The following is a 27,833-nucleotide window of genomic DNA, read 5'->3' on the forward strand; positions in this document are numbered from 1 at the left end:
GAGAGAAAAACCCAAAAATGAGGGGCGAGCCTCGCTGGAGGCACCCGCCCTGCCAGAACAGCCTGCTGTGGGTCCGGGCGTTAATCGCAGCAGCTCAGTAAGACATGGGGGGCCGCTGCGAGCAGCACCAGGCGTCGTCGTCCCGGGCGCTGCCGCACGCTCCATTTGCCCTGCCGCACGCTCCATTTGCCCTGCGCCACGTGAAACCTCCGTCTACGTATGTAAAGCAAGAAGCCTGAATACAGCGAGCCGGGGTGCGAGCCGGGCCTGGCATTTAGCAGCGCGGCATTTCTGCGGCATTGCTCTTCCACTGGCACCAGGGGGGTGGGATCTGGCTGAGTACGAGTGGAGAATATGCAGTAAAACACGAGCACATGAAAGTCCGTTTCAAGTGACTGGACTGACCGGCTCACCGGGGCATCCCCGAAGCCCTGATAGAGCAATCCGCCCCTGTGGATAACATGGTTTAATGGAGACTTAGCAAAGGGAGGTCGGGCCTTACTAATCTGTTAGAATTCTTTGAAGGTGGGAATAAGCCTGTGGAAAATACAGGCCTGATTTTAAAATGCATTTACGTGCTTAAAATTGAATTTTACACATGTAAATTCACTTTACCCATGTAAGTGGGCTTTTGAAACTAGCTACAATATAGGCCATTGAACTGTCCATAGGTTATTCACATGCAAGCGGGCTTTACCGGAGTAAAATTGCTTCAATAGTAGTTACATTTACACGTGTAACTCCTTTTAAAATTACCTCTACGGTATATTTTAGATTCTCGCAAGGGATTTGATGAAGTTCTCATGAGAGACTCCTCAGGAAATTAAAAAGCCTTCGGATAGGAGGCAGTGTCTTATTGTGGATTGATAACTGGTTAAGAGACGGGGAAACAGAGAGTAGGATTGCATGGTCGGTTCTCCCAGTGGAAAGAGGTAAATAGTGGAGTGCCTCGGGGATCTGTGCTGGTGTTTAACTTATTCATTAATAGTCTGGAAAAGGGGGAAGTGAATGAGGTGATCAGATTTGCAGATGGCACAAAAAATATTCAAAGCACTTCTAACAAAAGTGGACCATAAGGAACTGCAAAAGGACACTTGCAGATGGAGAACTGGGCATCTAAATGACTGGGGGAGGGACATCTAACGAGTTTAAGTGGGGAAAAATAATCCCAACTATAGGTACAGAATGCTGGGTTCCCTATTAGGAGACACTTCCCAGGAAAAGGACCTTGGAGTCATTCTGGACAATACCCTGAAAGCCTCAGCTCGGTGTGTGGTGGCGGCAAAAAAGCAACTAGAATGTTCGGAATTATTGGGCAAGGAATGGAGAACAAAACGGAGAATGTCCTAATGCCCCAGCCTGGCTGCACCTTGGTGAAGTTCTGGTCGCTCTGACTCAAAGAAGGTGCAGCGGAACTGGGAAAGCTACAGAGAAGGGCAACAGCTCCCTTACGAAGACAGCCTGAATGAGTTAAGGCGCTCCAGCTTGGAGAAGCCATGACTGAGAGGGGGAATGAGCGAGATTTTCAAAAGGATGTGCGGGGTTGAATAAGGAATGGTTATTTACCCTTTCAAATAGTGCTAGGACTAGGGGGGGGGACACTGCATGAACCTTCTCAGGTGGCAGATTTGAAAGAAATTGGAGAAAGTATTTTTCCCACTCGTCACACAATAAAGCCATGGGCTGTAGTCAAGGCCCCTGGCATAGCTGCACATAAAAGGGGTTTAGAGAAATTCCTAGAGGAAAGGTCTATAAACTATTATTAGCCAGGTGGCCTTAGGAAAAGTAACATCCACCCCGGGAATGAGCAAAAAGGAACGGATCCACTCTTTGGGAAGTGCTTGGCACTTTCTAGTGGCCCAGATTGACCACGGAGACACAGAATTGCTGACCTTTTGGTCTGATCCAGCCTGGCACATGACAAGAGCCATTTTGGTGACTGTGCTATTGTTGGATCATGGAAGGTCAGTAATGTAATCCAGGTTTATCACTGTCCCAGGTCGAGAGGGGTCTCTGCCAGCTGAGGTAGGTTCATGAGTTTCTCCTTTGATTTTTAACAGTTGTTCTTTTATTCTCCATTCCATGCTACCTATCTTTTCCCTCCTCTCCTGTCTCCCTCACCCCTCTCCTCTTTCTCGCCTGCTCCCACCCCCCTTCCCCTGTTCATTGTAATTTCCTCCTTTTGAGTTAATTGTAAACCGGCGTGATGTGCCATACGAACGTCAGTATATTAAAAAGTTGTTAAATAAATAAATAAATTTCAGCACAGATTTCACAGAACCAGAGGTACTTGAAAACATCAGCCTCGCACTGGGCCACCTAAAGCACTGGGCTAGCAGGCTAGAAGCACCGGGCCCAGGTCGCAGTAGCAGCATGTTGCGATCTGGGATGAAGGACTTACATTTTCAAGATGCCCAGAGGGTGGGAAGCTTAGGGTTGGGAGGGAGGGGAGGTACTGGAAGGATACTTTGATGATCATTAATAGTGGACCAGGAAGGAGATATGGGGTGGGCGCAAGGCAGAGCCAGGACCCTCTTCAACTTATGGATTTTAAACCTTGCCAGAGGGGTTGGAACAAGGGCAGGGGGATGGTGGTTCAGCTTGGTCGGGCTTATTATGTACTGCTTGAGTGGGGGCAGTGATTGGGTTGCTAGGCCCACAAGCTTCTTATTTTTTTTCCCAACAGCACCACTTAACCGGCTATATTCTTTTAAATATATCCAATTAAAGGCTCTCTGGAGATAACTCATCCGGCTAACTGATATTTGGAGTTACGTGTCTAACTCTTCCCCACCTTGGAACACGCCCAACATGCCCCTTATTTAGCTAAATCTTAGCTGGATAATGATTTATCTGGCCTAAAGTTAGCTGGACAAGTAAAGGGAAAGTTGCATTTGCCGATAGCGGCAGGCTACGCTCACCCCGGCACTGCCACTGGCCCTGGAACATTTTATTTATTTAGTACAATTTATAAATCGCCTTACAGATTCAAAAGAATCGCTCAAAGCAAAGTAAGGAACATAAAACAAAGTCAAATAAAAACCAAAACAAATCATCGCCATTGTCGCAGGCTCCAGATGCTGCTGATGCTCCTAGGCCGGTGTCTTTCCTTAGGCACGTGCACGCATATGCGCACATTATATAGACCCCGTGGCAGGAAACGCTAAGCAGCACCCTCCCATGACATCAGAATGACCGGCCTATTTAAGAAAGGGTCTTGCAACATTACCTTGTCTCAGCCATGGGTCTCCTGCATCTTCAGTGCGTGTTGCTTCTGCGTCCTGGTTCCTGATTCCTCTCTGTGTTCCTGTCTTGCCTTGCCTAGTCCTGTCCATCTCATCCAGCGTCTTCCCTGTGTTTTTGTCCACCCTTGGCCTAACGTCTGGATTCTGACCACGATTGTCTGCCGCTTGCACCTGACCACATCTGTTCGCAGCCTGCCCTGACCCTGGTGTGCCCTCTGACTTCTCGAGGGACTCACCTAAGCTCTGCTGGCTGCCAGAACCTGAACGTTCAACCTGTGGTGGAGGCAGCTGGTTTAGGCGAGCATCCAGCCAATCCTGCTTCAGGGGCGTGCTCACCAGCTGTTGGCGTAGGCCTCATAAGTTTGCCTTCCAGGTTTGTCAACTTACACCTCAGCTATAAGGGCTCATATTCACGCCACCCATCACAGGGAATATTCAAAACTCAGTTTAGCCATATAACTTGTGAGTTATCTGATTAAATAACTCTGAATATTGGCCTTGATATTAGTAGTGACAGAGGGAAACATTTTTTAAACTGTTTCAAACTCTGATGTGAAGATTAGATGCCCCGTGTGTGTGCAGAAGACCAGCTTTGCTGAAATGGCAGCAATATTTTCTTGGACGTTGATGTAAAGAGAGCGTTGGTTGCATTGATGATGCATTGCGGTCAAGGTTTCCACTCTATCAGTTTATCTTCTCTGCCAGGCAATGCTGGTGCAGCTTTTGAAAAACACTCTCTCTCTCTCTATTTTTCTCTTCAGGAAGTAAGAGTCCCGATAAATCCGAGTCACCAGCCGATTGGAGGTCCATGTTAAAACATGTAGAAAAAGGGCCAGTGGCAAATAGGTGAGTGCAAGACACTGTTTTTGTAGGGCTCTACATTTCGTTAGAAAATGAAAAGAAAAAAATATTGTCAAAATGTAGGGTTTCTTTTGTTTGCTTTTGTTTCAGAAATGGGAAAAAAAACCCCTATAACATCATGGGCCTAAAAACATTGAACCCCTCCTTCCCGAGTCCTATCTGTGGCATTTCCCAGGGCAAAATGGGGCAGGAACGTTCCCAGTTATTCCTGCTGTACTGGGTCCCGTCTTTAAAATGGCACCAGCCAACCCTGTTTCGAATGAAGCTTGTTAATGTCTGCACCCTGCAACTCCTTGAGTGAGTTGAGTACACGTCTACAGGCAGAGCCATTGCAAGGGGGTAGGCAAGAAACGTGATGATCCTGGGTACCAAGCTGAGGGTTCGGGTGTCTCGGCACCCTTTTGAGTCAGCCTATGAGCGCGCAAGCCTGGAAGGAAAGGGAGACATTGAAAGCAGCCCTTCTTCAGGTACCGTTTTGTCCAACGAGTGCCCCGCTTACGGGGGGCGGATAGATGATTATAGTTGTGGATTGAGATGTGCATGTATGTTTTCATGTTGTGTGGATGTATATTTATGCCCTTGCTTGTGTTGTTTGTATGTGTGCACAAAAGTAGATTGGTGTTCATATGTGCACAAATGTGATTTGTATACAGCAGGTATGACTTGTTGGATTTGATGAACGACCAGTGACAGACTTGACCTATCCAAGAGTGTAATTTAGCTTGGGCTGAGCCAGTGGTACAATCATTTGTGAAGGGTGCCATAGTGCTCTGGGTGAAACTGTAGAACCAGGGGTATAAATCCTTTTGTCTCTTTTCTCCCTTATCCTTTGAAAAGGTGGATTTTGAACCTACACAGATTGGCTTGATTAAAGAAAAGAATAGCAAAACACCAGGGAGCAATATGTGGAGTTTGCCCTTGGACAGGATAAGCAAGAAAGAGAATTCAAAATAAACTGCTGGAAAACAAAGCATTCATTGGGCCATGATGGCTGGCAAAGTTAGATTTTTTTTTTTTTTTTCCTGAAAACTTATTGAGATTTAGACAAAATGAGGCTGACATTCAGAAGCCATTTAGACGGATAACTGAAGTTATCCGTCTAAATGGCAAAGCAATATCCAAAGCTCTATGTCACTAAATTCTGGCTGCATATATCAGGGGTGGTCTGAGGGTGGGCAGGAGGCATTTTGGGGCGGGCCAGAGTTAGCTGCATAAGTTATTCTGGGTTAGCCGCTTAACTGATGCGGCTAACTCTGGTCGTGCCATACTGCTGTCCTAAAGCTAGCCTGATATACTTATCCAGCTGGGTATTATCAGTGGCATGGCCACAGCACTAAATATCCCTGTTAAGTTAGCTGTAACGACTTAACTAGCTGTTCTGCGGCGGAATATCAGCCCCAAGGTTTATTTTATTATTTATCTGTGTGTGAAAATGGGTAAATAAGTTGCGTGTATATGGCAAATATGAAGTGCCGAGGAGTTCAATAAAGGATAATATTGATTTGCCCCCAGCAGCACCACTGGGGAAGGGAGAGTGTGCACATGAGGGTCTGTAATCACAGAGCCAATATTTTTCATTCACTTGAATGAACATAATGGTCTCGATTTGCTTTTTGATGCTGCTAACAGAATGAAACACAAAAAATTGACATCACATCAGCTATTGACTGATTTAATATTTATATTATTAACTGGCCAGTAGTTCATTTTATATTTGTCTATGTCTTTACAAATGTCAGTATTTGAGATCTCATCTGTATCTATACAGAGATTCAGTTTGCAAATAACTCTTTCTCTCAGCAGGGTTCCAGATCTGAAGGATAAATGGCCACCGACCATCCAGACAAGTGCTACTACGTCAAAGAAGCCTTCTGTTGTCTCCACTGATACCACGAACCTCAACCCAAGTATTTCAGGAAAAGAAAACAAACCTACCCAATCTGGCACATCTATAGCAAGTAACACTGGACAGAAGGAGAACAAACTAATACAGTCCAGCACATCTGCAGCAAGTGTCAGCACTAGAGGAAAGGAGAATAAACCAACGCAGTCCGGCACATCTGCAGCAAGTGTCAGCATCGGATGGAAGGAGAACAAACCAACGCAGTCCGGCACATCTGCAGCAAGTGTCAGCACCGGATGGAAGGAGAATAAACCAACGCAGTCCGGCACATCTGCAGCAAGTGTCAGCACCGGATGGAAGGAGAACAAACCAACGCAGTCCGGCACATCTGCAGCAAGTGTCAGCACCGGATGGAAGGAGAACAAACCAACGCAGTCTGGCACATCTGCAGCAAGTGTCAGCCCCGGATGGAAGGAGAACAAACCAACGCAGTCCGGCACATCTGCAGCAAGTGTCAGCACCGGATGGAAGGAGAACAAACCAACGCAGTCTGGCACATCTGCAGCAAGTGTCAGCACTGGATGGAAGGAGAACAAACCAACACAGTCCGGCACATCTGCAGTTAGCAACAGCACTGGATGGAAGGAGAACAAGCCAAACCAGTCAGTCACATCTGCAGTTAGCAACAGCACTGGATGGAAGGAGAACAAGCCAACACAGTCCACACACCTGCAGTTAGCAACAGCACTGGATGGAAGGAGAACAAGCCAACACAGTCTGGCACATCTGCAGTTAGCAACAGCACTGGATGGAAGGAGAACAAGCCAACACAGTCCGGCACATCTGCAGTTAGCAACAGCACTGGATGGAAGGAGAACAAGCTAACACAGTCCGGCACATCTGCAACAAGTAATAGCACTGGATGGAAGAAATCAACCCAGTCTGGCACATCTGCAGTTAGCAACAGTACCGGATGGAAGGAGAGTAAACCAGCACAGTCCAGAACATCTGCAGCCAATGATAATACTGCATGGAAAGAGAACAAACCAACCCAGCCTGGCACATCTGCAAGTAGTAACAGCACTGGATGGAAGGAGAGCAACAAACCAGCCCAATCCAGCACCTCTCCAGCAGACCAAACTACCTCAGGAACAGGTAAGACAATACATTGATTTAGGAAATTAGTCAAAGAAATGCAGAACAGGTAGCATAGGGGAATCTGTTTAACTTATAGTCACCAATGGATCTTTTACTTCAGCTTAGATAGCCAATGTTTCTAATGTTCTAGAGGAACTTTGCATTCAGTTCTTGGCTTCACTCACTGGCCTACCATGTAACATTACTCCTGAGTACTGCAGCGAGGGCCCATCTAGCTGACAGAGGAAAGAGGTCATTAATGATGATCTCCGAGAACTGCGCTTCCCGGTTTAGAAAAAAGAAAGAAGCCATCTCTTGCATTTTATGGTGATGTCCTCACCCTCTTGCTAGCATTGTTCATTCTCCCTTTCCATGGTTTAACACCAAACCTAAATCCTTTCCATTCTTTCTGCACGTCACATCTAAACTTTCTATTCGCATTCTTCTCCCGAGTCCCAGATTTCACCCACGGTGCTAAGTGCAGTGTTGCACCGCAGCAAGACATTGACCAAAAGAGATGAATTTTATCAGATTTGTTTTGGTAAACATTTTTTTTTCTTTCTGTCACATGCCTGGGGGCCTCATCTCAGCCTTTCCTTGAAATAATAATTGGTAGGCATATCTGAGAAAGCATGGGCTGCTTGCCAGCAGCCCAGCCTCCAGATGTGTCTGTAGGCATTTTATCTTCAAACACTTCTCTGTGCACAGGGGTGAGATTTGGCTCTGACATCCTGGATGATTTCTCAAGATCAAATGCCTTCCTCTAATGACTTGCAGGTAGTGACTTGAAGCTGCACCTATTTTTAAGATATGAAACAATGGATTTTGTTTTAGTGCGGCAGGGCTCCCTGTTGGAATAAATATTAGCATCTTGGGGCTACCCTTTCTGTGGTATTAACGATTCAAGTTTTAGTAAAAGAGTTGTATGAGGGTTGTGACGCTCTCTCCTAGTGCTGGATGTGTATGAGTCTGTTGGAACTACATTTCTGTTTGATGAATGTTTACAAGTATTGAGCTCATATATAGGGATGTGAGGGAAAACCATTTTATTTTTCTGTGTGCATGCATATGTGCACGGGTTTATAAAGTTTATTTCCTTCTGGAAGACGTATAACCGACAGATTCATATTGTTCCAGTGTTATACAAGGCTTCTGTCTTGATACCTACATCCGCTAGTGAAATTAGAAAGTTAGAATTTCATTTGACCTACGCAAACTTGTTTGCTTAAGTCCTACAGAGGCAGAAAGCTGAGGAGATGAGAATGTCAACCAGTGGATTATTTAATTAGACTTCCTTTTCTTCTAGACCTAATTGTCTTGCTGAAGGCATAGTAGATTATCCAGATTGGGAGGAAAACAGGAGTTTGTAGATGTGATTTTAGTTGGTGGAAGTATATTGAAGTTGCTTGGGGATTTTTTTTCTCCCTTGTCAGATGGGGAGGGCAATTTAATTACCTATGTAAAATGAGCTATCTGAGAACTGCCCATCCTTTATGGAGGCAAAAGTACACTAGTGTTTTGTTTTGTTTTTAACCAGCGGGAAAAGTAGGAGGGATTACAGGTGGGGGTTAGGATGGGGGAGACAACGACAAGTGTCATTTTGCATTTTCAAAACTCCATTCGTTTCTGTGGAGGAATAGTGTTAGCAGAAAAAATTGGTGCAAATCTCTGCAGCTATGTTTTCCCCCTCATGCTTTCGCTTTCAGAAAATACCTGTGGACTCTGCAAAGATTTGCATAGTTTTGAAAATTGCCTCCACCCCATGAGTATTTATCTTTATCTTTTTATCTTTTATTTGGATTTATTAATCACCCATCTCCTGGGCGCTGTACATAGAAGCAATCATAGCATTTCGATAAATACACATGAAAAACAGTGCATTTTATTGTATCCTATATTGTGGTTCTGAGCTAGAATGTCAGGTCAGGATGTGCGGTTGCTTAAAGCAACAGTGAAAACGCCAGCAAAATTGTGTTTAATATTGTGCCATTTTTAATTGGAAAGAGCACAAAACAGCAGCTGATCCTGTAATTTCTATGTTTCAGCATGCATAAACACGCAGAAACAAACAATAGACACAAGGAACAGTGAAACAGCAGGCACACCCCTAGTGCCAGTATGGCATGTGTGCAGTTGAAGGTAACTGCTTCGTCCCCTGCAGAAGCACGCACATGGGGTGTGTCTGACGGAGACTCCTACCCGCATGCACGGTCACACCTGCTAGCCAAGCCCTCCCCTTGCCTTGCTCACCTACGCTCTCTGTGTTCACTCTGTCTTTGTTCCACCTGCGCAACTCTGCCCTAGGCTGAGAGGGCATTTCCTTGTCCAATGCTTCTCTCTGCTTCTTTGTTTGCTAATCAGGGCTTCAGGTTTTGAAGGTGAGCTTGAAACATGTGCAGAGGGGTAAGGGGCTGAGATGGAGGCTGATGAATTCCTCCCGTGGGTTTTTGCTTTGTGCGCACTGAGTATTTAAGATCAAGGAGCAGGACTCACAAAAGACAGGAGGTTTAATCATTAGACATGAAAATGAAAGGAAACTGTTTTAACAATAGCGTCTGAAGAGCGCGTCGGGATCGAGGCCGACTGTTTGCTTTATTTTGAACTGCAGTTTCCGTCAATTTTTGTTTTTCTGCAGCTCCATCTGGAGAGCCTCCTCGGAGGAAGAAACTGCTGGTTGCTAACTTGGATATTTCCGCTGACTGGCCCACATTTGAGCAGAGCTGGCAAGACACCAACATTTCCGGGCAGAGAGAAGAGTCTGTCCAGTCGACGTGGGCAGCTGGTAAGGGTATGTTTGCTTTTCTTATCGAGACTCTGGCTGCTTATCAGCTGCCTGGTCTTGTATATTTAGCATAGCTCAAGCCAGAGAATGGAAGAGGAAGCCATCTGCCTTCCCCCGCCTCATTGCCGCAGCAACCGGCAAACCTATTTACCCCCAGCCTCAGGAGCACCTGAGCTCTGGAGAGCCTACACGGATGCTCGGATCCACACCTGCCAAGCAGTCACTCCCATCTTGGCCATTTAAACAGCTGCGCGGTGACATTTAGGCATTAGCTGATTTTAATTCAGAGCCGTCGCTGCTGCGCTGCCTGTCCTGCACCGGGCGAAAGGGGATGATCCTGCATTTGATTTTCCTCTGCTGCTGCTTCTAGCCTAGATTTCATTTTGGTCTTCCTTGCTTTGTCAGATCCTACCTTTTTCTGTCCCATTCTGTACAAGCAATTCTCCTGCAAGGCTGCCAGTTTGTAGGTATTGTTGTTATTATTTGTAAATACTCTTTATTGCATTTAATGCTGTGTTTTTCTGCACAAATATTCTTCCTGGCATTTGTGAAGAGTCTGGGCGATGGTTGGAAGGCTCAGAATCCCTCTAGGTTGCAGATGCAGTAGAGATTTATGTGCAAATGCATAGAATGCTGGTTTCCTCTTCTGTGTTACACAATGGTGTGAGTGGAGGATGAAGAGAGATTTGTTCTGTATTCCTTGTCTTGGCATCTGACGTTTCTCTAGATAATATATCTCCCTCTCCTTTAACTGATTTCATTTCCTCTGTTTCCATATAGATAGTTCACATCTAGGTCACCTTTATGAACTGTAAGGCAGATGTGAGCTACAAACACAGTTGGTTTTCCATATATCTGCAATTAATATTCCTCTATAGGTAGCTTGCAGGTCTGTGGAGCAGGGATGTGCTGTAATTTTAAAGCCACAGAAAATCATCACACGATATTTGTTACAGTGTTTGGTGTCATTTCCCACCTGAAACAATACAAAAAAAAGAATGAAAATATTATTTTTGCCCTTATTGTTTTAATCCATACTAAAATGCAATAAAAGAAAAATAACATAGGTTGTAAAAAAAAAAAAAAAAAAAAAAAAATTAGCCCATGCTAAAGACAAAATGAAACGAAATGAGCAGAGCAAATGAAGCAGAGAGAAAAATGGAACAAAATATGCAAAAACTCCCCCAGAAAATGAAACCTTTTCTTCCATGCACAACCCCCTCCTGCAGAGCTTCCTGTTGAAAATTTTGGGGCCGCAGGTACTTTTGTACCAATGTACTCTGTGCCAGGTATTCTTTCTCCTTCCCACCCTAAGCCATCCCTTTCTGTTGTGGGCTGCCTTTCGAAAAGGCCTCATCTGGCCATGCTAATGAGGCCAGATCCATTTGAAAAGTGACAGTTTGTGTAAAAAGCCAGCAGCTGCCTTGTGTAATTCACTTATCATGAAAACTGTAGACTAGGGCTAAAATTACTAGGCCTTATCTTAGGGCAATGTCTTACAAGTTGGGTATGTGGTTTTGCCATCTGCAAAAATGTCCTCACTCTACCCCAAGTTGGCGTCATTGTATGCTTCACACACAGTTTGGGGAACTGTATACATCACAGGTATATGTGTGTGTTTGCGATGTGGAAAAGGGACAGAGCTGTGGCCTTGATAGAAGCGAAATGAGATTTGCTCTCGAATGTGCCATTGAGTTGGGAGTACAGAGTGCGATGAACCCCCTCTAGTGGCGAGAGATTGCAGCTACAGCTGCGGAGAGGTAACTAGAGTTGTTGTTACAGCTTAGCTAAGAGAAGGGCTTTCTTTAGGCTGCTGGTTCCAGTCCCAGCTGAGGAGTTTCCACACGAGCAGAGCTGACAGTAGGGGGAGGGTGTAGGGCCCAGAGGGACTCGTCCGCAGCGGGACCCTGCAGTGCTGAAATGATAGAGTATGGGGTGGAAGCTAACAATAGCTGTGCAGGGCTTCCCAAAATGCATGGCCCAGATGGTCCCCCCCCCCCCCCCCCGAGGATCGCACTGGAAGTCCTACTCCTCTTGCTTTCTGAGTTTCTTATGGCGAACTGCACCGGAAATAACTTACCAAGATGAAACAGGACTAATGTCTGCTGCCTCCCGCTCCGTGCCCTGTAGTTCACAGCAACAGAAGTCACTGCAGCTTGGCCTTTGTTTGCTGGACTTTTTTAACTTCTTCTGCTTTAGGTTATCCTGTTCTGCTGGGGGTGTGTGGGTTTTGTTTTTTTTTTTCCTTTTCACTGAAAAGGAATATTCAAGGCAACTGATTGCCCAGACTGTCTCCCCCCCTCCCCCCCAGGCTGAAGGGGAATTTTAGAGACAATTGTTTGTGACCTCGGTCACCTTGAAGCCGGGAACATTCGGCCTTTTCCTCGGAGGGGGAGGACGCTTTCCGACATCACCTCGCTGCCGCCAAAACGGATGCTCCCATTGGTGGCAGAGAAAGCCCCAACAAGGTTAGCGAGCTCATACCTGAGTTTAAATCTCACCGTTCAGCCTTCTTTTCCTTACCTGGACCGTCAACCGCCTTAAATCAGGAGCCACGGAGATTTCCCCCCCTTCCAACTTACTTTCTTTCAAACCTTTTCCTGCAAATTTCGTCTAGCCATGGGATGCACACCACACGTTCAAACCCGCCGGTCTGGTGCAAACTGCGCGAGAACCTTCGTCCCACGCACTCTGCACCAGATTCCAAAGGTCCTTTCACTTTCTAAAGTGCTGAGGGTAAAAGGTACTCGCGGACTCTGCCTTCCCCACAGGTAAGAATATTTTGGGGAAATAGCGCGCGTGGATTTCAAGATTACAATCCGCATGTGCCATTTCCTCATCCCACTCAAAACGTGACCCCCGGGAGCACCTCCCTCTAACGTGGCGAAAGTAAACTTCAGACGGGGCCAAATTTACTCAGGGAAATTGCTGTTTTGCCCACGCCAAACGGCTTTGGGAAATTGCCCTCAAAATCAGAAGCTTGATGGCCTGTGCAGGTTCTGCAGGTTTGCTCAGCAAAAAATCCAAATTTTGATTTTGCCCGGAGTCATTTTTTTTTTTAAGCTCAAACCAAAGAATAAAGGGGACTGGCAGTGATTCAGCCATGAGCGCTGACAGCGGCCCTGCTTCAGGAAGTGAGCGCTGGGCTGCAAGAAGCTTGATCCGCTGCCGGCAGTAAGCGTGACGTAACACGGCGGCGCGCGCGGTGGCATCGCGCGATCTGGCAGCCCGCTCCTAAAGCCGTGCCCCCTCCCGGGCGGTCGTGCTACTATACAGGGCTCCTGCAGTGCTCCGGGGTCTGGGTCAGCACTTACCGTTTTCTTTCTTTGAGAGGAAAACGCCCCCTGCTTCCACGGAGATGCCCGCCCCTTCTCTCTGGAAGTATAAGGAAAGGTTTGTTAAACGCAAGCAGCGCCTCGGAGAGCTCTGCTTCCTTCCTGTCCCTCCCCGACGTGAGTTAGGAAGGAGAGATTGTGTCGCCTGTTCGGTCCTCGCCCAACTAACTCTCTCCCATTTTTTCTCTTTTCTAGTCCGACCTGTGGCTCCACAGAGGCCCCAGGAGCTTCCTAGTAGTGCGAAGGAGTCTCCAATGAAGGTAACAGTTACAGTAATTCTGCAAATTCAGCTTTCTTCCTGCCGTGCTTGTGACTGCGCAGGCAACGGTGGACAGAGAAGCAGAGGTTTTGCTTTTCTTTCCCCGAGTCGTCCTCTTCCTCCTCCTCCCCGCCATTGTTTGTAAAGTGATCTTAGCAGGCAGCAGATTTAAAACAAATTGGAGAAAATTATTTTTTTCACTCGGTGCACAGAAAGGCTGTGGGATTTGTTACTGGAGGCTGTGGTCAAGGCGACCGGCATTGCTGGGTTTTGAAAGGGTTTTGGACAAGCTGCTGAAACCGGTCAGACTGGGAAAAGCCGCGGCTCATCCCTGGGAGTGAGCAACAAGGAGTGGGATCTGCGGGTATCTCCCAGTGAGTCCAGATTGACCACCATCAGGGACAGGATGCTGGGCTCGATGGACCCTTGGTCTGGCTCAGCATGTCGAGTCTAATGTTCTTATGTTCTGATCAGCTTTTGTAAAAAGGGGGTTACCTTCTCAACGGAAGCGAGTGCAGCATCAAACCTCAAATTAATAATCACTTCTGAGATTTATTTGAACACGTTTATAAGCCACATACTCCAGAGTGGGGTACAAATAAAGCATACGTAAAAATCATACACAATAACATATAAAAAGAGACCTAAAAGCAATCTAAATTTCTGCAGAGTAAAATAAGAGCTATCAAGAGGCTACGTGAGGTGACCAGAGTGAAGCAACTAGTCTACCGGTTCAAAGGCGTTTTTAAAAAGAAAAGTTTTCAGGGCTTTTTTTTAAACACCTTGTAATTTGCTATCATGTGGAGTTGCGCAGGGGGGAGAACTCCAAAATAGTGGACCAGCAATGAAAAACACCCGGACACAGCCAAATGGGCGAGATGGGCAGAGGGTACCTCTAGCCTCCCCTGATGAGCAGATCTTAAGGTCCTGGAAGGGATATAAATTCTCATGATGGACCTGATCCAGGGTGTGTGAACAGTATTCACTAATTTGTGTATGAGCATTGCTGTTTTGCATTTCATCATTGTAAAGGAACAGAGATCCAAAAAGCTGTCTGCAAGATTCTTCCTTCAGTTTGAGGCTGTAAATCTGGTCACGGGGATGAGCATTTGAGGGAACAGGTACAGCCTGACGCCACCACTGGCTGCAGACAGAACAAACATTCTCACTGCTTTCCGTGGCTTTTTACAGCTCCGACGAGACTACGTCCCTGAAGAGGAGATCCAAAAGCAGCTGCATGGCATGCATTGAGAAGCAACTGGATGAGCTGGAGCTCCAAGGGGTTGATCTGGAGAAGGAGCTGCGTGCTTGTGAGGGAGGTGAGTAGTTTTGTGTCCTGTTCTGGAGGGAGAATGGACAGTAGCTTTGGCCAACCACCTGTGTTTTTGGCATCACACTTTTTTTTTTTTTTAAATATTTTGGATATGGTCTCTGTACATGGCATGAAATTAATTTTTGGAGAAGGGTCCCTGTAAATACCATTGCCTGATAAAGTCATTGATGAAAATGAAAGCGGATGAACAACTGTCATTGGCACGTGATACTTTTCCTTTTGCGACAAAGTTTTACCAGTATGTTTTTATATGCAGTAACTGTATGGTAGGCCTTCATTTACAACGAATGCCCATTGAATGCTCTGTGAAAATGTTAATAAATTTAAAGGTACAGAAGCTAAAGTTTCTTAAGTGATGAAGCATGGAATGTTGCTTAGCCAACCAAATGATGATGGTATTGGCTGGACATTCCATGCTTTCTAACTCCGCAGAACAAAACAGACCTGCTAGGAGCTTTATCAAATATGTTTGTCATATTCACTCAGTTCCTTGTAACTGAACTATAGGTCTGTTGTTTACCAGTCAGTCTAGAATAAGAGAACGGGTCCCGTCATTGTCCTCTTGCTCAGGAGATGCCCTAGAATTCAACTGTAAGGAAAACTAGGAGCCCTATCAATGCACGAGGTAGATTCTCCAGTAGAATGCACACCTCATAGGGTCTGGACGGGTATCTGTTCTGAAAGGGTTATTCCGGGGGCACTGCTGCAGTGAATGCTATCTTAATGGTACAAAATCCTGTCTTATGCTTAGACGAGATGGAAGATACCCTCATGGTGGAGTGGTTCAAGTTAATCCATGAGAAGCAGCTTCTGCTAAGACAGGAATCGGAGCTGATGTACAAGTGAGTGCACTCAACTTACTCGACTCTGTCCCCTACTAGTACAAATGAGAAGCAGACAGAGCAGCGGGGGCAGTTGTATGTCTTGGGTACCATGAAAGAAGGATGACTGGCTTTAATTTTCTGATCTCTTCTGTGTCATGAAAGAAAATGCAGCTCCTTGGCCAGGTTTGCTATAAGTCATTTCTGTGTATGTTCTAGATTATTTTTGGAGGGTGAAGTAAGAAGGAGGGGATGCAAGTAGATGGGACCTAAATTGGAAAAGTACCAGCTCAGCTAGGGGGGAGGTCTCTGGAGAATGTGGTCAAGGCTAATACCATAGCCGATTTGAAAAAGGTTTGGATAAACTTCTTGAGGACGGGTCCATAGACAGGGCAGATTTGGGTGTCACCACTTCATCCTCTGGGACTGAGCAGAGTAGGGAAGTGACTTTCCTATCAGGATGTCCTGGGTTCTTCAAATTGGTCACTGTCAGAGACAGGAGGCTGGACTCGATGGACTTTGGTCTGTCTCAGCAAGGCACCTCTTCTGTTCTTATGCTAAAGAACGCAGATTTTAGCACTGTGCGGTGCTGTAATGACATTGGAACCTCATTTTTGTCCTACATGTCTGTGCATTTTGTGTTTGGTAGCAGAGCAGAAGAAAAGCTTAGGACTTGCCAAGGTTATAAGGTGGTGTGCTTGGATGCTGGGAGTTGGAGCAGGCAAAGATTTGTATTTCAGTTTGTAATGTCCTTGGAAGTAAGAGCACAGGTCATGCATGTGTGTAACAAGGAAATTCGTTTCTCCTACAGATCCAAACAGCAGGCACTGGAGGACCAGCAATCTGGTGTGGAAAATGAGCTTCGAAACTTGCTGAGCAAACCAGGTAAGTGAATTCATTCTGCCCTCTCTCAATGAGTTTAAAGAATTCCCTATGCCAGCTCTCATCGGGAGATCCTGATTACTAAGCCCTGCTTCCTGCCGCACCAGGCTGCGATGATAGAGTTTAATTAGCTGCTGGGAAGCTGCAAGCACAGTAGTAACTAGAAGTCTTGGGGGAAGCACAGGCACTCATGTACCTGTGTCTGTTTGGCAGGTTACACGGAAGACCTAGGAAGTCGGATGTTTGGGCAGTGGCCATGCTAGTATTACCAGCTATTTGGATCATTGCAAAGTTTTGTGGTTAGTCGTGGGAAGGGAGGTGTGCTGGGTGTGAACTAAGTGGGGATCTAGTATGCCAAGAAGGTAGAGTTCGGTTGAGGAAGGTGACAAAAACTGACTTGGAAAGAGAGAGCACTTACAAGCCATTACACTCTGTAGCTGGCTGCTAGGATGTATCCTTGGTAGTGTGGACAGGAGTAACTAGGAGGACCGGATGAGCCAGGTGGTTGTCTTCTGCCTTCACTTACTCTGTTCCTATATCCTGATAGCTGAGCGATGGAAGGCAGGGCTATTTTGATTTAGGAGGGGTGGTCTAGTACTTAGCACCCAGGCCATGCACCTTTGACCCTGCCATTGTTGCGCTGTGTAACTTTATTGCATGTGCTGCTCTGTGCCCTCGGGCTGGCTCTTCTGCCTCTCTTTTCTGTGTCCTGAGGGCAGTTTACGTGACTTGGCAGGCTGCTTATGAAGTTGATAGGAAAGGAATGCAGGAATGTGGCCAACATGTTTGAATGGAGCTTGGCACATATCATCTGCAGGCCTGGTTTACATGACCTGGCATGCATCGCATTCACCTGGCCTCCAGGAGCTGCCCCTATTTCTGAAGTTACATGTACTGCATGCGATTGTGCACCGTGTTTTCTCCTAGAGCCTTTGTACCACACGGCACATGCTTCTCTGTCCCTACTTCCATCTCATGACCTCTGTCTGGCAGGTTAGGTGGTCTTGTATAACCCGATTTCAGCTTTCAATAGCCGTTGTTACTGTGCTTGGATCCCCTCTGGATAGTGAGAGACCCCCACTGGCTGCCCATTGCCTGAAAAGTAAAATTCAAAATCCTTGTGTTGCTGTTCGAGGGCTTGAGGAATATAAACCCGCCTTCCTTCACTAGGAACCCTCCATGTAGCAGAAACACAGACCATTTTTTGTAGCGGGTCCCAGCCACTGGAACACCCTACCCTGCTGAGCATGGCCAGGTTGTTTGGAAAAGGGGTCAAAGGAGGCCTTTTCTCAGCTTGGGCCAGGTAACAGCCTCAGTTTAGTTCTTATTGTGCCAGTTTACTATGTTACTGTCATTTATTCAAAGTAATGATGGCAGAAAAAGATCAAATGGTCCATCCAGTCTGCCCAGCAAGTTTCTTATGGTATTACCTGCAGCTCCGTGCAGGTTACCCCATGCCTTATGTTAAGGGTAGTAACTGCCACTCCGTGCAGGTTACCCCCATGTTTCTCTCAAGGGTAGTAACTGCTGCTCCCTGCAGATTACCCCCATGTTTCTCTCAAGGGTAGTAACTGCTGCTCCCTGCAGATTACCCCCATGTTTCTCTCAAGGGTAGTAACTGCCGCTCCGTGCAGGTTACCCCCATGTTTCTCTCAAGGGTAGTAACTGCTGCTATGTGCAGGGTTTCCCCAAGCCTTTTGTTAAGGGTAGTAAGAAACTTTATTTTGCTTAGCTCTGCATAGAGGCGTCCAGTGTCATTGTGCCACAGATCTAGAGGCTTAAGGAGGTGGTACTGGTTGTGTGCAGATGACTTTATGGGATCTTCTCCCTGTAGATGAGTTGAAGTCACCTCAGCAGAAGGCTCGAGAAAGCGAGTTGCTGGAAAAGTACGTGAATATTGTCAATGACAGAAGTGAGATTGTGGACTGCCTGGATGAAGACCGGCTCAGGTATGAAACGCTTGTGCATGTGGGGAGACTTATTCAGTTTATCCAATGGTCTTAAATATACAACTATGCAAGACAGAAGTTTTCATGACTTGATAATGCCCCAATCAAATGCTTCTTAAAATCCTATTAAGTTTCCCTCTGTAGCTTCAGATTCTGTTGTCTTGTCGTTTCTTCAGGTTAAGTAACGTCAATATATTATCAGACTTCTCTGTATGGGGGGCAATAATCAAAGCTATTTATGCTGGTGAATGTGGGTTTACCCCTGTAAAAATGTTTTATTCCCCTCCCCCCTTCCAGTGCAGGTAAGGATAACGCCCATGCATTTATCTGCATAAAAAAAGAGGGGGACAGGTTGGGGGAGTGAAGGTCAATTGTGTGCACAGAGATTTCCTTTTTAGTTCTCTGTGCATATTTCCGGCTCCCAGGGAGGTGAGGAAGTTTATGGGTCCTTTTTGTACTTGTATTTTGCGATTGCATTTTCAAGCCCTTTGAAAATGAGTTGGCATTCGGGTCATATCAAAATTGCCCTCCTGTTGCTTGTTTCAAGTATTTGTAGAGAATAAGTTCACCTCTTAGATCAGCGGTTCCCAAATCCATCTTCATGACTCCACAGCTGGTCAGGTTTTCGGGATATTGGCAGTGAGTATGTAAGAGGTGAATGCACATACGCTGGGTTTCTGATGTCATCTTCTTTTGGAAGGTGTGTGAGCAGTATAGCGCTAAAAGTTCTGGGATCCTTGTCGAAGTGATGAGAATCAAGACCCAATCAGTAAGGAGTATTTCCAAATCATTTATTCAAAGAAACAGTCGATCTCTGTGTTTCGCCACAAGGGCTGCGTCGGGAGGGACAGACGCCTGAAACTGGTGATACGGCATCAATGGATTGCTTAATTGAGATTGTATTTGCTGCTTTGGGCATTTCGATTCTGTCCGCATTTCTTCTGTGCGAGTTTGGAACGGGCTCGATTGAGTAATCCATTGACGCCGTATCACCAGCTTCGGGCTTCAGTCCCTCCCGATGTGGCCCTTGTGGTGAAATGCGGTCCATGTCAGGGGACCGAGATCAACTGTTTCTTTGAATAAATGATGTGGAAATACTCCGTACTGATTGGGTCTTGATTCTCATCACTTCAACAAGGATCCCAGAACTTTTAGTGCTATACTGCTCATGTATGGTTTGTTACCAGTCTGTATACCGCTCATCGTCTCCACTTCATTGTTTTCTTTGGAAGGTAAACATTCCCAGCAGCCCTGATCCCTTCTGGTAAACTTTCTAAATGGGACAAATCAGAGAGCTAGTTACAAGGTGACAGAGACCCTGACCTACAGGTCTTTCAGCTTGGAGAAGAGATGGCTGAGGGGGGACATGATAGAGGTGTTTAAAATCATGAGAGGTCTAGAACGGGTAGATGTGAATCGGTTATTTACTCTTTCGGATAATAGAAAGACTAGGGGGCACTCCATGAAGTTAACATGGGGCACATTTAAAACTAATCGGAGAAAGTTCTTTTTTACTCAACGCACAATTAAACTCTGGAATTTGTTGCCAGAGGATGTGGTCAGTGCAGTTAGTATAGCGGTGTGTTTAAAAAAGGATTGGATAAGTTCTTGGAGGAGAAGTCAATTACCTGCTATTAAGTTCACTTAGAGAATAGCCACTGCCATTAGCAATGGTTACATGGAATAGACTTAGATTTTGGGTACTTGCCAGATTCTTATGGCCTGGATTGGCCACTGTTGGAAACAGGATGCTGGGCTTGATGGACCCTTGGTCTGACCCAGTATGGCATTTTCTTATGTTCTTATGTGGGTCAGCTAGAACCAGTGAGATTTACTCAAAAGGGCTCCAGGGATGTCCCTGATTAATTTTAGGGAACTCTGGGCCTGATTTCATGAAGGTTGAAGGAATACTGCAGAGACTGGCATTCACTCAGGGGTTTGAGGAACAAGTTAGCAAAAAATCTTTTTATTCCTGAAATATTTCACACATTGCTTTCTTGGAAGACGAAAATTGTCCTTGGGTTCTAATTAGATTTAGAGAGTAATAATGAAAGCCTTTTCTGCTCTTTGATTGCCTACCCTCTATGCGGGGAAAAGCAAGCATGATTGCTTTTCCCCGCATAGAGGGGAAGCTTTTCCTCGCATAGAGGGGAAGTGTTCCAAGTGGGTTTGGATAGAGAGGCAACAGCAGACACAGTTATAGACCTTCAAAACTACATGGTTGTTTTTCCTTGAAAAAGCAGGGCACATTTTGTATGGGTTCTTTTGTGGGAGGGCAATAATCAAAGCAAAACCATAGTTTTGGATTGATTTATTGGTGCAAACCTCAAGGGTAAAAGTAACCTTGGCGTGTGCCCCAACATGCCCAGTTTAGAGAGGGCCAAGACACAAAACCCTGCACCTACCTTGCCCTGTGGTTAGGCTTGGCGAGGACATGCCTCTCTTATTGGCCCTTGTACCTGTGCTTTTCTGTGGATAAATATATCTAACTGGGTGAAAGCCTCGGAGTGACTTGCTGGGCTCTGGCATTTTCCGGCTGGCTGGGAAGGCTGCAGGCTCTGTTTGCCTTGCCTTGTTATCGCTCTCATTTCAGCCAGTGGTGAAAGGTGAACAGCCTCGCCCAGGACAGTGCTCGGTGTGTGGACCGCCTTAGCCTTCTAAATGAGGGGTCGCCCACTAACAGGCCAATACAGTACAGTGCGTTTCGGCAGAGCGCACTGTTATCCCGCGATTGGACGTGCGTTTTCAACGCGCTAGCTTTACCCCTTATTCAGTAAGGGGGTAATAGCGCGTTGAAAACTAGCGCCCGCAACATCAAATGCATGTTGATGGCCCTATTAGGTATTCCCGTGCGATTCAGAAAGCAAAATGTGCAGCCAAGCTGCACATTTTACTTTCAGAAATTTCCGCCTACCAAAGGTAGGCGTTAATTTCTCCGGGCACTGGGAAAGTGCACAGAAAAGCAGTTTTTACTGGCGATATTAATCAGAGGTCCCAAAAGTGAAAAAAAAGTTAAAAAAAAAAATTTGAAATCAGCTCGCGGGTTGAAAAACGGGTGCTCAATTTTGCCGGCGTCTGGTTTCCGAACCCGTGGCTGTCAGCGGGTTTGAGAACCGACACCGGCAAAATTGAGCGTCGGCTGTCAAACCCTGACAGCCACCGTTCTGTCCAAAAAGAGGCTAGGGACGCGCTAGTGTCCCTAGCGCCTCTTTTTGCCGCGGGCCCTCATTTGAATACAGAATCGCGTGCACAGGAGAGTGGCCTGTGCGTGCGCCGGGAGAGCGGGCAAACGCGACTTTTACTGTATCGGCCCGTAAGGAAGTTAAACCCTGGCTTTTAGCCAGCAGCTGCAGTAGCCTAAGAGCCACCTTTACATTGCCGCTGATAGGTGGAAGGGCAAGTGTTGTGGTTTTTTTTTTTTTTTTTTTTTTTTTTCCAGGTCGGGAGTGGGAGTGATTTAGTGGTTAGAGCACAGGACTGGGACATGGACTTTTGGCTTTGCCACTTTACAGCTTCTATTTATTTATTTATTTAATTTATACCTCATCCAGCATTGTTCAGGCTCTAGACGGCATTCATCAGCTAAAATGCTGTTAGGTGGTGTGACACGCTAATGTAATGCGCAATAAAAATGATACATAAATTATAAACAAAAGAAATGGAATCAAAGTTCTTTAAAAGATCATCAGAGCCAAAATTTGAGCTCAACCAAAGTCCTAAACATAGTCCAGTTTTTAAAAGCAATTTCTGCCAGTAATTAATAAACGCTATGGGCGGGGAGCTGCAGGGTTTATTACATACTGCGTATTTCGGCCCTGAAGCATGCGTGGCTGTTTCAATGCACCTGTACACTTATAATGCAGGAAAACACGGAGGCAGCCAGATTTCAAAGCATGCGTGTACTCAGCCCCTGGAAAATACATACTTTAGCACCTACTTGGAGTCACCAGTTCACCAGTCCTGCCGTCAGTTCACCCGGACCTCCCGCCCAAAAACTGCAGACAAAAGCTAAATGCGATTTCAGCTGTACAAATCCATTGCAGGTGTAAGTGCTGGGATAAGTTCAGTAATGCATGCACGTGTACCGCTCGCCAAATCTCACCCCTGAGCCCGCCTCTCTTCTCCCTTGAAAACATGTACGCGTGCCGCTGCTAGGGCACATGTACAAAACACTGCTTATGTGTGTGCAGGCTACTGACATGCATAGCTTCCAACTGTACATGCGTAAATCTTTTTTGCAAATTTAACCCAATAATAGAACAGAAAATGAATGCCTGGAGAACCTCGTGATAAGTACAAGCTCATGGTTTATGAAAAAAGAAATTAAACAAGGAGCAGCAGTCAGATCTAACATATATTAACTCCAGGGCAGCAGTGGAAAGCAGGTTTCACAGAAGGACAGCTATGCTGTATGTGCCTCAAATCTGTGGGGGATGGAATGTCAAAGGATAGGTCCAAAACAAGAGAGAGAGTCCACTTTCAGCTTCAGTACATTGTCTGTCTGTGTCCTTGTGGCTCGGGGATGGATTCATCCGGCAGTCCATCACCCCTCTCGGTAGCTGGAAGCGACTGTGCCGTGCTTGTACACGGATACCAGACGGGCAGCTGCATTAGCGCTGTGCATCTCCAAGGTGCTCTGATTTCGTAGAAATCTGTTTGTACTGGTTCGGTTACAAGAACAGAAAAGTTTAAAAGCCCAGCATCCTATCTTGTTCTCTTGGTAATGAATTAGGAGGAAAACAGCTTTTCCTTCAGCCCGGCCCCATGGCTGCCATTTTGTGTGCCTTGCTCCGTTCGGTAATGGATAAAACGAATTCCTGTTTTTTGCAGGGAGAAGGAAGAGGATCAGATGATGGAAGCGATGATTCAAAGATTGGGTAAGATTCCACTCATGAAGCTGTGTTTCTGCCAGATGGGGATTTCTATCCTCTTCTTTCAGGAAGAGGCTGGGGTGGTGGTGTTGGGTGTCGATGGTCTAAAGCAATGGCTCTCAACCTTCTTCCCATCCTGACACACCTGACAGGCCACGCTCACAATTGTGACACACTGCTCATTACCATTCACGGCGGAAATAAAAGAACTAAAGGTCCAGTATTATTTTATTGTTAAGAATGACACAAGGGAAAGATAAGTTCTCTGTCTGAACAGAAATTGCAGAAATAGTAAATATCCCATACCAGAACAGCATCAACTTCCAGCACTCGCACAGTAACCACCTTACCTAAGAAAAGGCAACACTGAAAATATTACATCAGGCCTTAAAACTCCTATTAGGAAAACTGACCAAGCCAGGCTGCTATAGAGCCCTACACAGAAACTGCACGCCCAGCAGAGAACCTCACCTGAATCACATGTGCAGACCCTCACCTAATAAAGAATAAAGAGACCATAAAGCATAAACAGAAACATGCAGGCCAAAACTGAACTGGAAACGGCAACAAGCCAGAGAGACTGTATGCAGTGTAACAAAGGAAAAAGAAGCATCACCAGTCCTCATAAAATAAAGCAAGAAATATAAAATCAGTAGCAGTAAAACCAAACTAACAAAAAGAACAGATTATTTCAAAACAGCTGATGAATGGAATATCCAATAATTAAAATCTCATATCAAAGATTTCTAAATACCAATAAAATATTTCAAAATAGCAGACACAAAGACCCAATAATGAAAAATAGGGATACAAAAAAATCCTTTGCTCTGCATACCTGGGAACGTTTGATATCCAGGTGCCCTGACATTGTTTTGAATTCGCAGAGTGAGAGATGGTTTGCTTGCAACTTTCTCCGCTCTCTGTCACACTCAAGCTCTCTGTCTCTCACACTGGCTCTCAATTACACACATACACATGCGTTTTCTCTCTCACTTATATAGGCTCTTAATTAACATTTACACACATGCTGTCTGTCTTTTCACACATACACACACACACGTTTTCAGTCACATACTTACACACATGCTCTCTCTCTTTCTATCACTTATACACAGGCTCTCAATCACATACTCATATGCTTTCTCACCTACAGTGGCTCTCAGTCCACACAGGCACACATGCTCTCTGTCTTTCTTCTACACACAGGCTCGTAATCATACATACACATAATCTCTCTCACACATACAGGTTCTCAATCATATTCTTACATTCATGTTATCTCTTTCACACCAAACGGGTTTTCAATCACTCACACACAGGATCTCAAACACACGTGCTTTCTCACTCATTCACACCCTCTCTCTCTCCCCACCGAACGAGTGGCAGCTGCAGCCTCCTCCACATCCAGCCCTCACGGCCTCAAGAAAGAACACCCATTAGCTGCGGGGGCTGACGTTGCTCCTTTTTTGCTCCGTGCTATGCTCCTCTTCTTCAGGCCACGCCGCTCTTCTTCAGGCCGATGCTGCATGCACTAGCATGGTCTCTTCTTCCCGCGTGTGCAGCCGCTGCTCACCACTGCCTCTTCCAGAGGGGGGTAGAAGAGTCCATGCTGGTGCCACTGACTCCAGCTCCCCTGTCGCGTCCCGCCCGGGCGGAGGATGAGTTCCCATTTTGCTGGGGCAGGGGGAGCAGCTGGGTTAGTGGGGGGACTGGGAAGTGTGGTGTCACACCTGCGTGTGCTTGGCGACACCAGTTGAGAACCTCTGGTCTAAAGCATGCTGAGTTTCGCAAAGTGTGCTAGGCATGTAAAAACGACAAGTTGTGGTCGTCTTGGCCTTAGGCATCCATGCTTCCCTTTTTTTATGCACACGAAGTGGGACTGTGCAAATTTTTTACTTCGCATGTGGTAAAATGGTGGGCGGCTTCTTTCTTGTGAAATTTTATGCAAAATCAAAGTTAATGAGCTGCTGCAAAGCAAATTTAATGCAAAGCTGCTCAATAGCTGCAGTGCTAAAATCTCTCCACAACGGCCTGCGCAGGCTGGTTTTGGCTCAAAGATGACCACCTCAACAAGGTGTCGTTATCTTTTCTTTACATAATTATCAATGGGAAACTTGTGTGCGCGAGTATTCTACCGGACGTGCTTGCATATGAGTGCCAGTAAGAAAACGTGGGTGTGGAAAATCACAACTTCCGCGTGGATTTTGGAGCACTTTAGTGCATTGGCCCTCATAGGGTCAATAGTTAAAAGATCTAGGAACCTAACGTAAGGAGTTAAGCCCCTAAGTCTGCATAAGTGAAATATTTCCCCTAAGGGCCTGTTTTTACGAGGCAGTAAATGTAGGGGCCTAAGACGTAGGCAGGCACTTCCTTACAATGCCAGACGCCTAACCCAGGCATCTTCATTTAGGCACCTAAGTTTGATGAATTTCCCTCCTAAAACCTAGGCGCCTAAGGACAGCCAAATTTTTGCCAAATTTTCGGCACCTAGGTCGGGCCCTCGGCTTCCTTTCAAAGTCGTCCTCTTAAGAGCTCGTTTGCATTTCTCTTTTACAGATCTGCAGAAGGACAATCCAGAGGGCTCCAAGAAGAAATCGAAATTTCGTTTGTCAAACATCTGGAAGCAGAGAAACTGAACTTCATGGCAGAACTGCGAGAGGGCTTTTGCCATGGAACGCGCTGAAGGCTGGGAATCTCTGGCAAAGCGCAATCCCGCCATGGCGGCAGGCAGCGGCCCTGGCCCCGCCTCCACCACGCCCCCCCCCTCCTATCTGCAGATGTAAAGAGAAATGGTGGAACGGCTCACATTGAGGGTGTGAGCGGAAGAAGCCGGGCTCTGCGGGATGAAGGGCCATGCGGTAACAGGGCAGGAGCTGACCGGACGTGATTTAGAGGTCTCTTTTCAACAGCTTGGTCCTGGATATATGAGAGTGGCAGAGACGACCGTAACTTACTGCAGTGAGCTCTGAACCACTGGAGTTTAGATCTTGGGCTTTTCAATTGCTTCTACGTCCCACAGGGCTAGGGCAGGGTCTGTCTTAATCTCAGGTGGGTAGCAACAGGGAAAGGCTCGGAGGTTTTTGAACAGTCAGGCTGTGATTTGCAGAGCTCCATAGGCCTCCCACCCGCTTCCTCACTCTTCACTCTCACCCTGATTCTTGAGTCTTAACTTATTTGGGGGAAAGCGGTGGGGGAGAGTGATTTGCATAGAGCATTGGGGCCACCTGCTGTTCAGGTCTGAACCCTCAGCAGGTATGAGGAGCCACAGACAGGAAGACCACTGAGGAAGCATCTGAGGGACAGGCACATTGAAAGTGTGTGTGTAAGGGCGGGGGAGGAGGTTCACGGGGAATTTCAGGCCCACTGAGCCCTCGGAGCTGCAGAGCAGGGGGGTTCACGGGGAATTTCAGGCCCACTGAGCCCTCAGCTGCAGAGCAGGGGGTTCACGGGGAATTTCAGGCCCACTGAGCCCTCGGAGCTGCAGAGCAGGGGGGTTCACGGGGAATTTCAGGCCCACTGAGCCCTCGGAGCTGCAGAGCAGGGGTTCATGGGGAATTTCAGGCCCACTGAGCCTCGAGCTGCAGAGCAGGGGGTTCATGGGGAATTTCAGCCCACTGAGTCCTCGGCGCTGCAGAGCAGGGGGTTCACGGGGAATTTCAGGCCCACTGAGCCCTCGGAGCTGCAGAGCAGGGGGGTTCACGGGGAATTTCAGGCCCACTGAGCCCTCGGAGCTGCAGAGCAGGGGGTTCACGGGGAATTTCAGGCCCACTGAGCCCTCGGAGCTGCAGAGCAGGGGGGTTCACGGGGAATTTCAGGCCCACTGAGTCCTCTGAGCTGCAGAGCAGGGGGTTCATGGGGAATTTCAGGCCCACTGAGCCCTCGGAGCTGCAGATCAGGAAGCCGCTCTAGCCCTCTGCTGCTGCAACGCTCTGCAATAAAAGTGTGTGCAAAGATCTCAGGCCTTCTTATAGCTGGAGAGCTCAGGGCATGAACTCCGCTATCCTAAAAAGAGAGAAACTGCCACCAGCGCTCTTGGTTCTCTAGAACCACTTTGCAGATTGTGTGGTTAAGAGTTGGGCGCATGCAGGAACGGGCTCCTGATTACGATGGGCCTGACCCTTATAGTAACTGAAGAAATGCAGGCTCTGACCTCACAGCCGGTGGGAAGCCAAGGCAGGCATCTGTTTAATGATGAAGAGGTTCTCAGGTTTCAGTTTTTCTGTTTGGGTTGGAGATCAGTGGGCCCAGTCTCTCGCTGGGATCAGAGTTCTTCGGAAGGGCACGGATATGAGCGGAGCTCGAGCTGAGCTTAGCCTGCAGGGCAGCTCCATGAAATGAAGCCGCTGTCTCCCAGATTGCTGATGTTCTGAATTTATCCCCATCCCTTATTTAAAGCATTGGATTAAACAACGAGGGCAGCTTAATAAGGGCAAAAAAATAAAAAAGCAGAAGAAAGGAAGCAAAATGCTTTGCATGCAGGATCGCAGCTCTGACGTCGGTAAGATGATCCTGGCT

The 27,833-nt window shown here is 46.6% G+C and overlaps 1 protein-coding gene across 1 annotated transcript in view; it reads left to right on the top strand.

Moving 5' to 3' along the window:
* LOC115075989 (MICAL-like protein 2) overlaps positions 1 to 26,007 on the top strand; it is a 52,957-nt gene extending 26,950 nt beyond the window's left edge. The window contains 12 exon segments of the mRNA XM_029577022.1: positions 4,007 to 4,091; positions 5,907 to 6,674; positions 6,677 to 7,104; positions 9,722 to 9,874; positions 13,399 to 13,463; positions 14,654 to 14,704; positions 14,706 to 14,781; positions 15,547 to 15,637; positions 16,428 to 16,501; positions 18,333 to 18,447; positions 23,278 to 23,324; positions 25,875 to 26,007. Of these exon segments, the coding sequence (XP_029432882.1) occupies positions 4,007 to 4,091; positions 5,907 to 6,674; positions 6,677 to 7,104; positions 9,722 to 9,874; positions 13,399 to 13,463; positions 14,654 to 14,704; positions 14,706 to 14,781; positions 15,547 to 15,637; positions 16,428 to 16,501; positions 18,333 to 18,447; positions 23,278 to 23,324; positions 25,875 to 25,954 (2,033 nt within the window). The 3' untranslated portion in view covers positions 25,955 to 26,007.
* Positions 26,008 to 27,833: the final 1,826 nt, after the last annotated feature.

This window comes from Rhinatrema bivittatum, chromosome 14 (genome assembly GCF_901001135.1).
Source record: "Rhinatrema bivittatum chromosome 14, aRhiBiv1.1, whole genome shotgun sequence".
Classification (NCBI taxonomy): Eukaryota; Metazoa; Chordata; class Amphibia; order Gymnophiona; family Rhinatrematidae; genus Rhinatrema; species Rhinatrema bivittatum.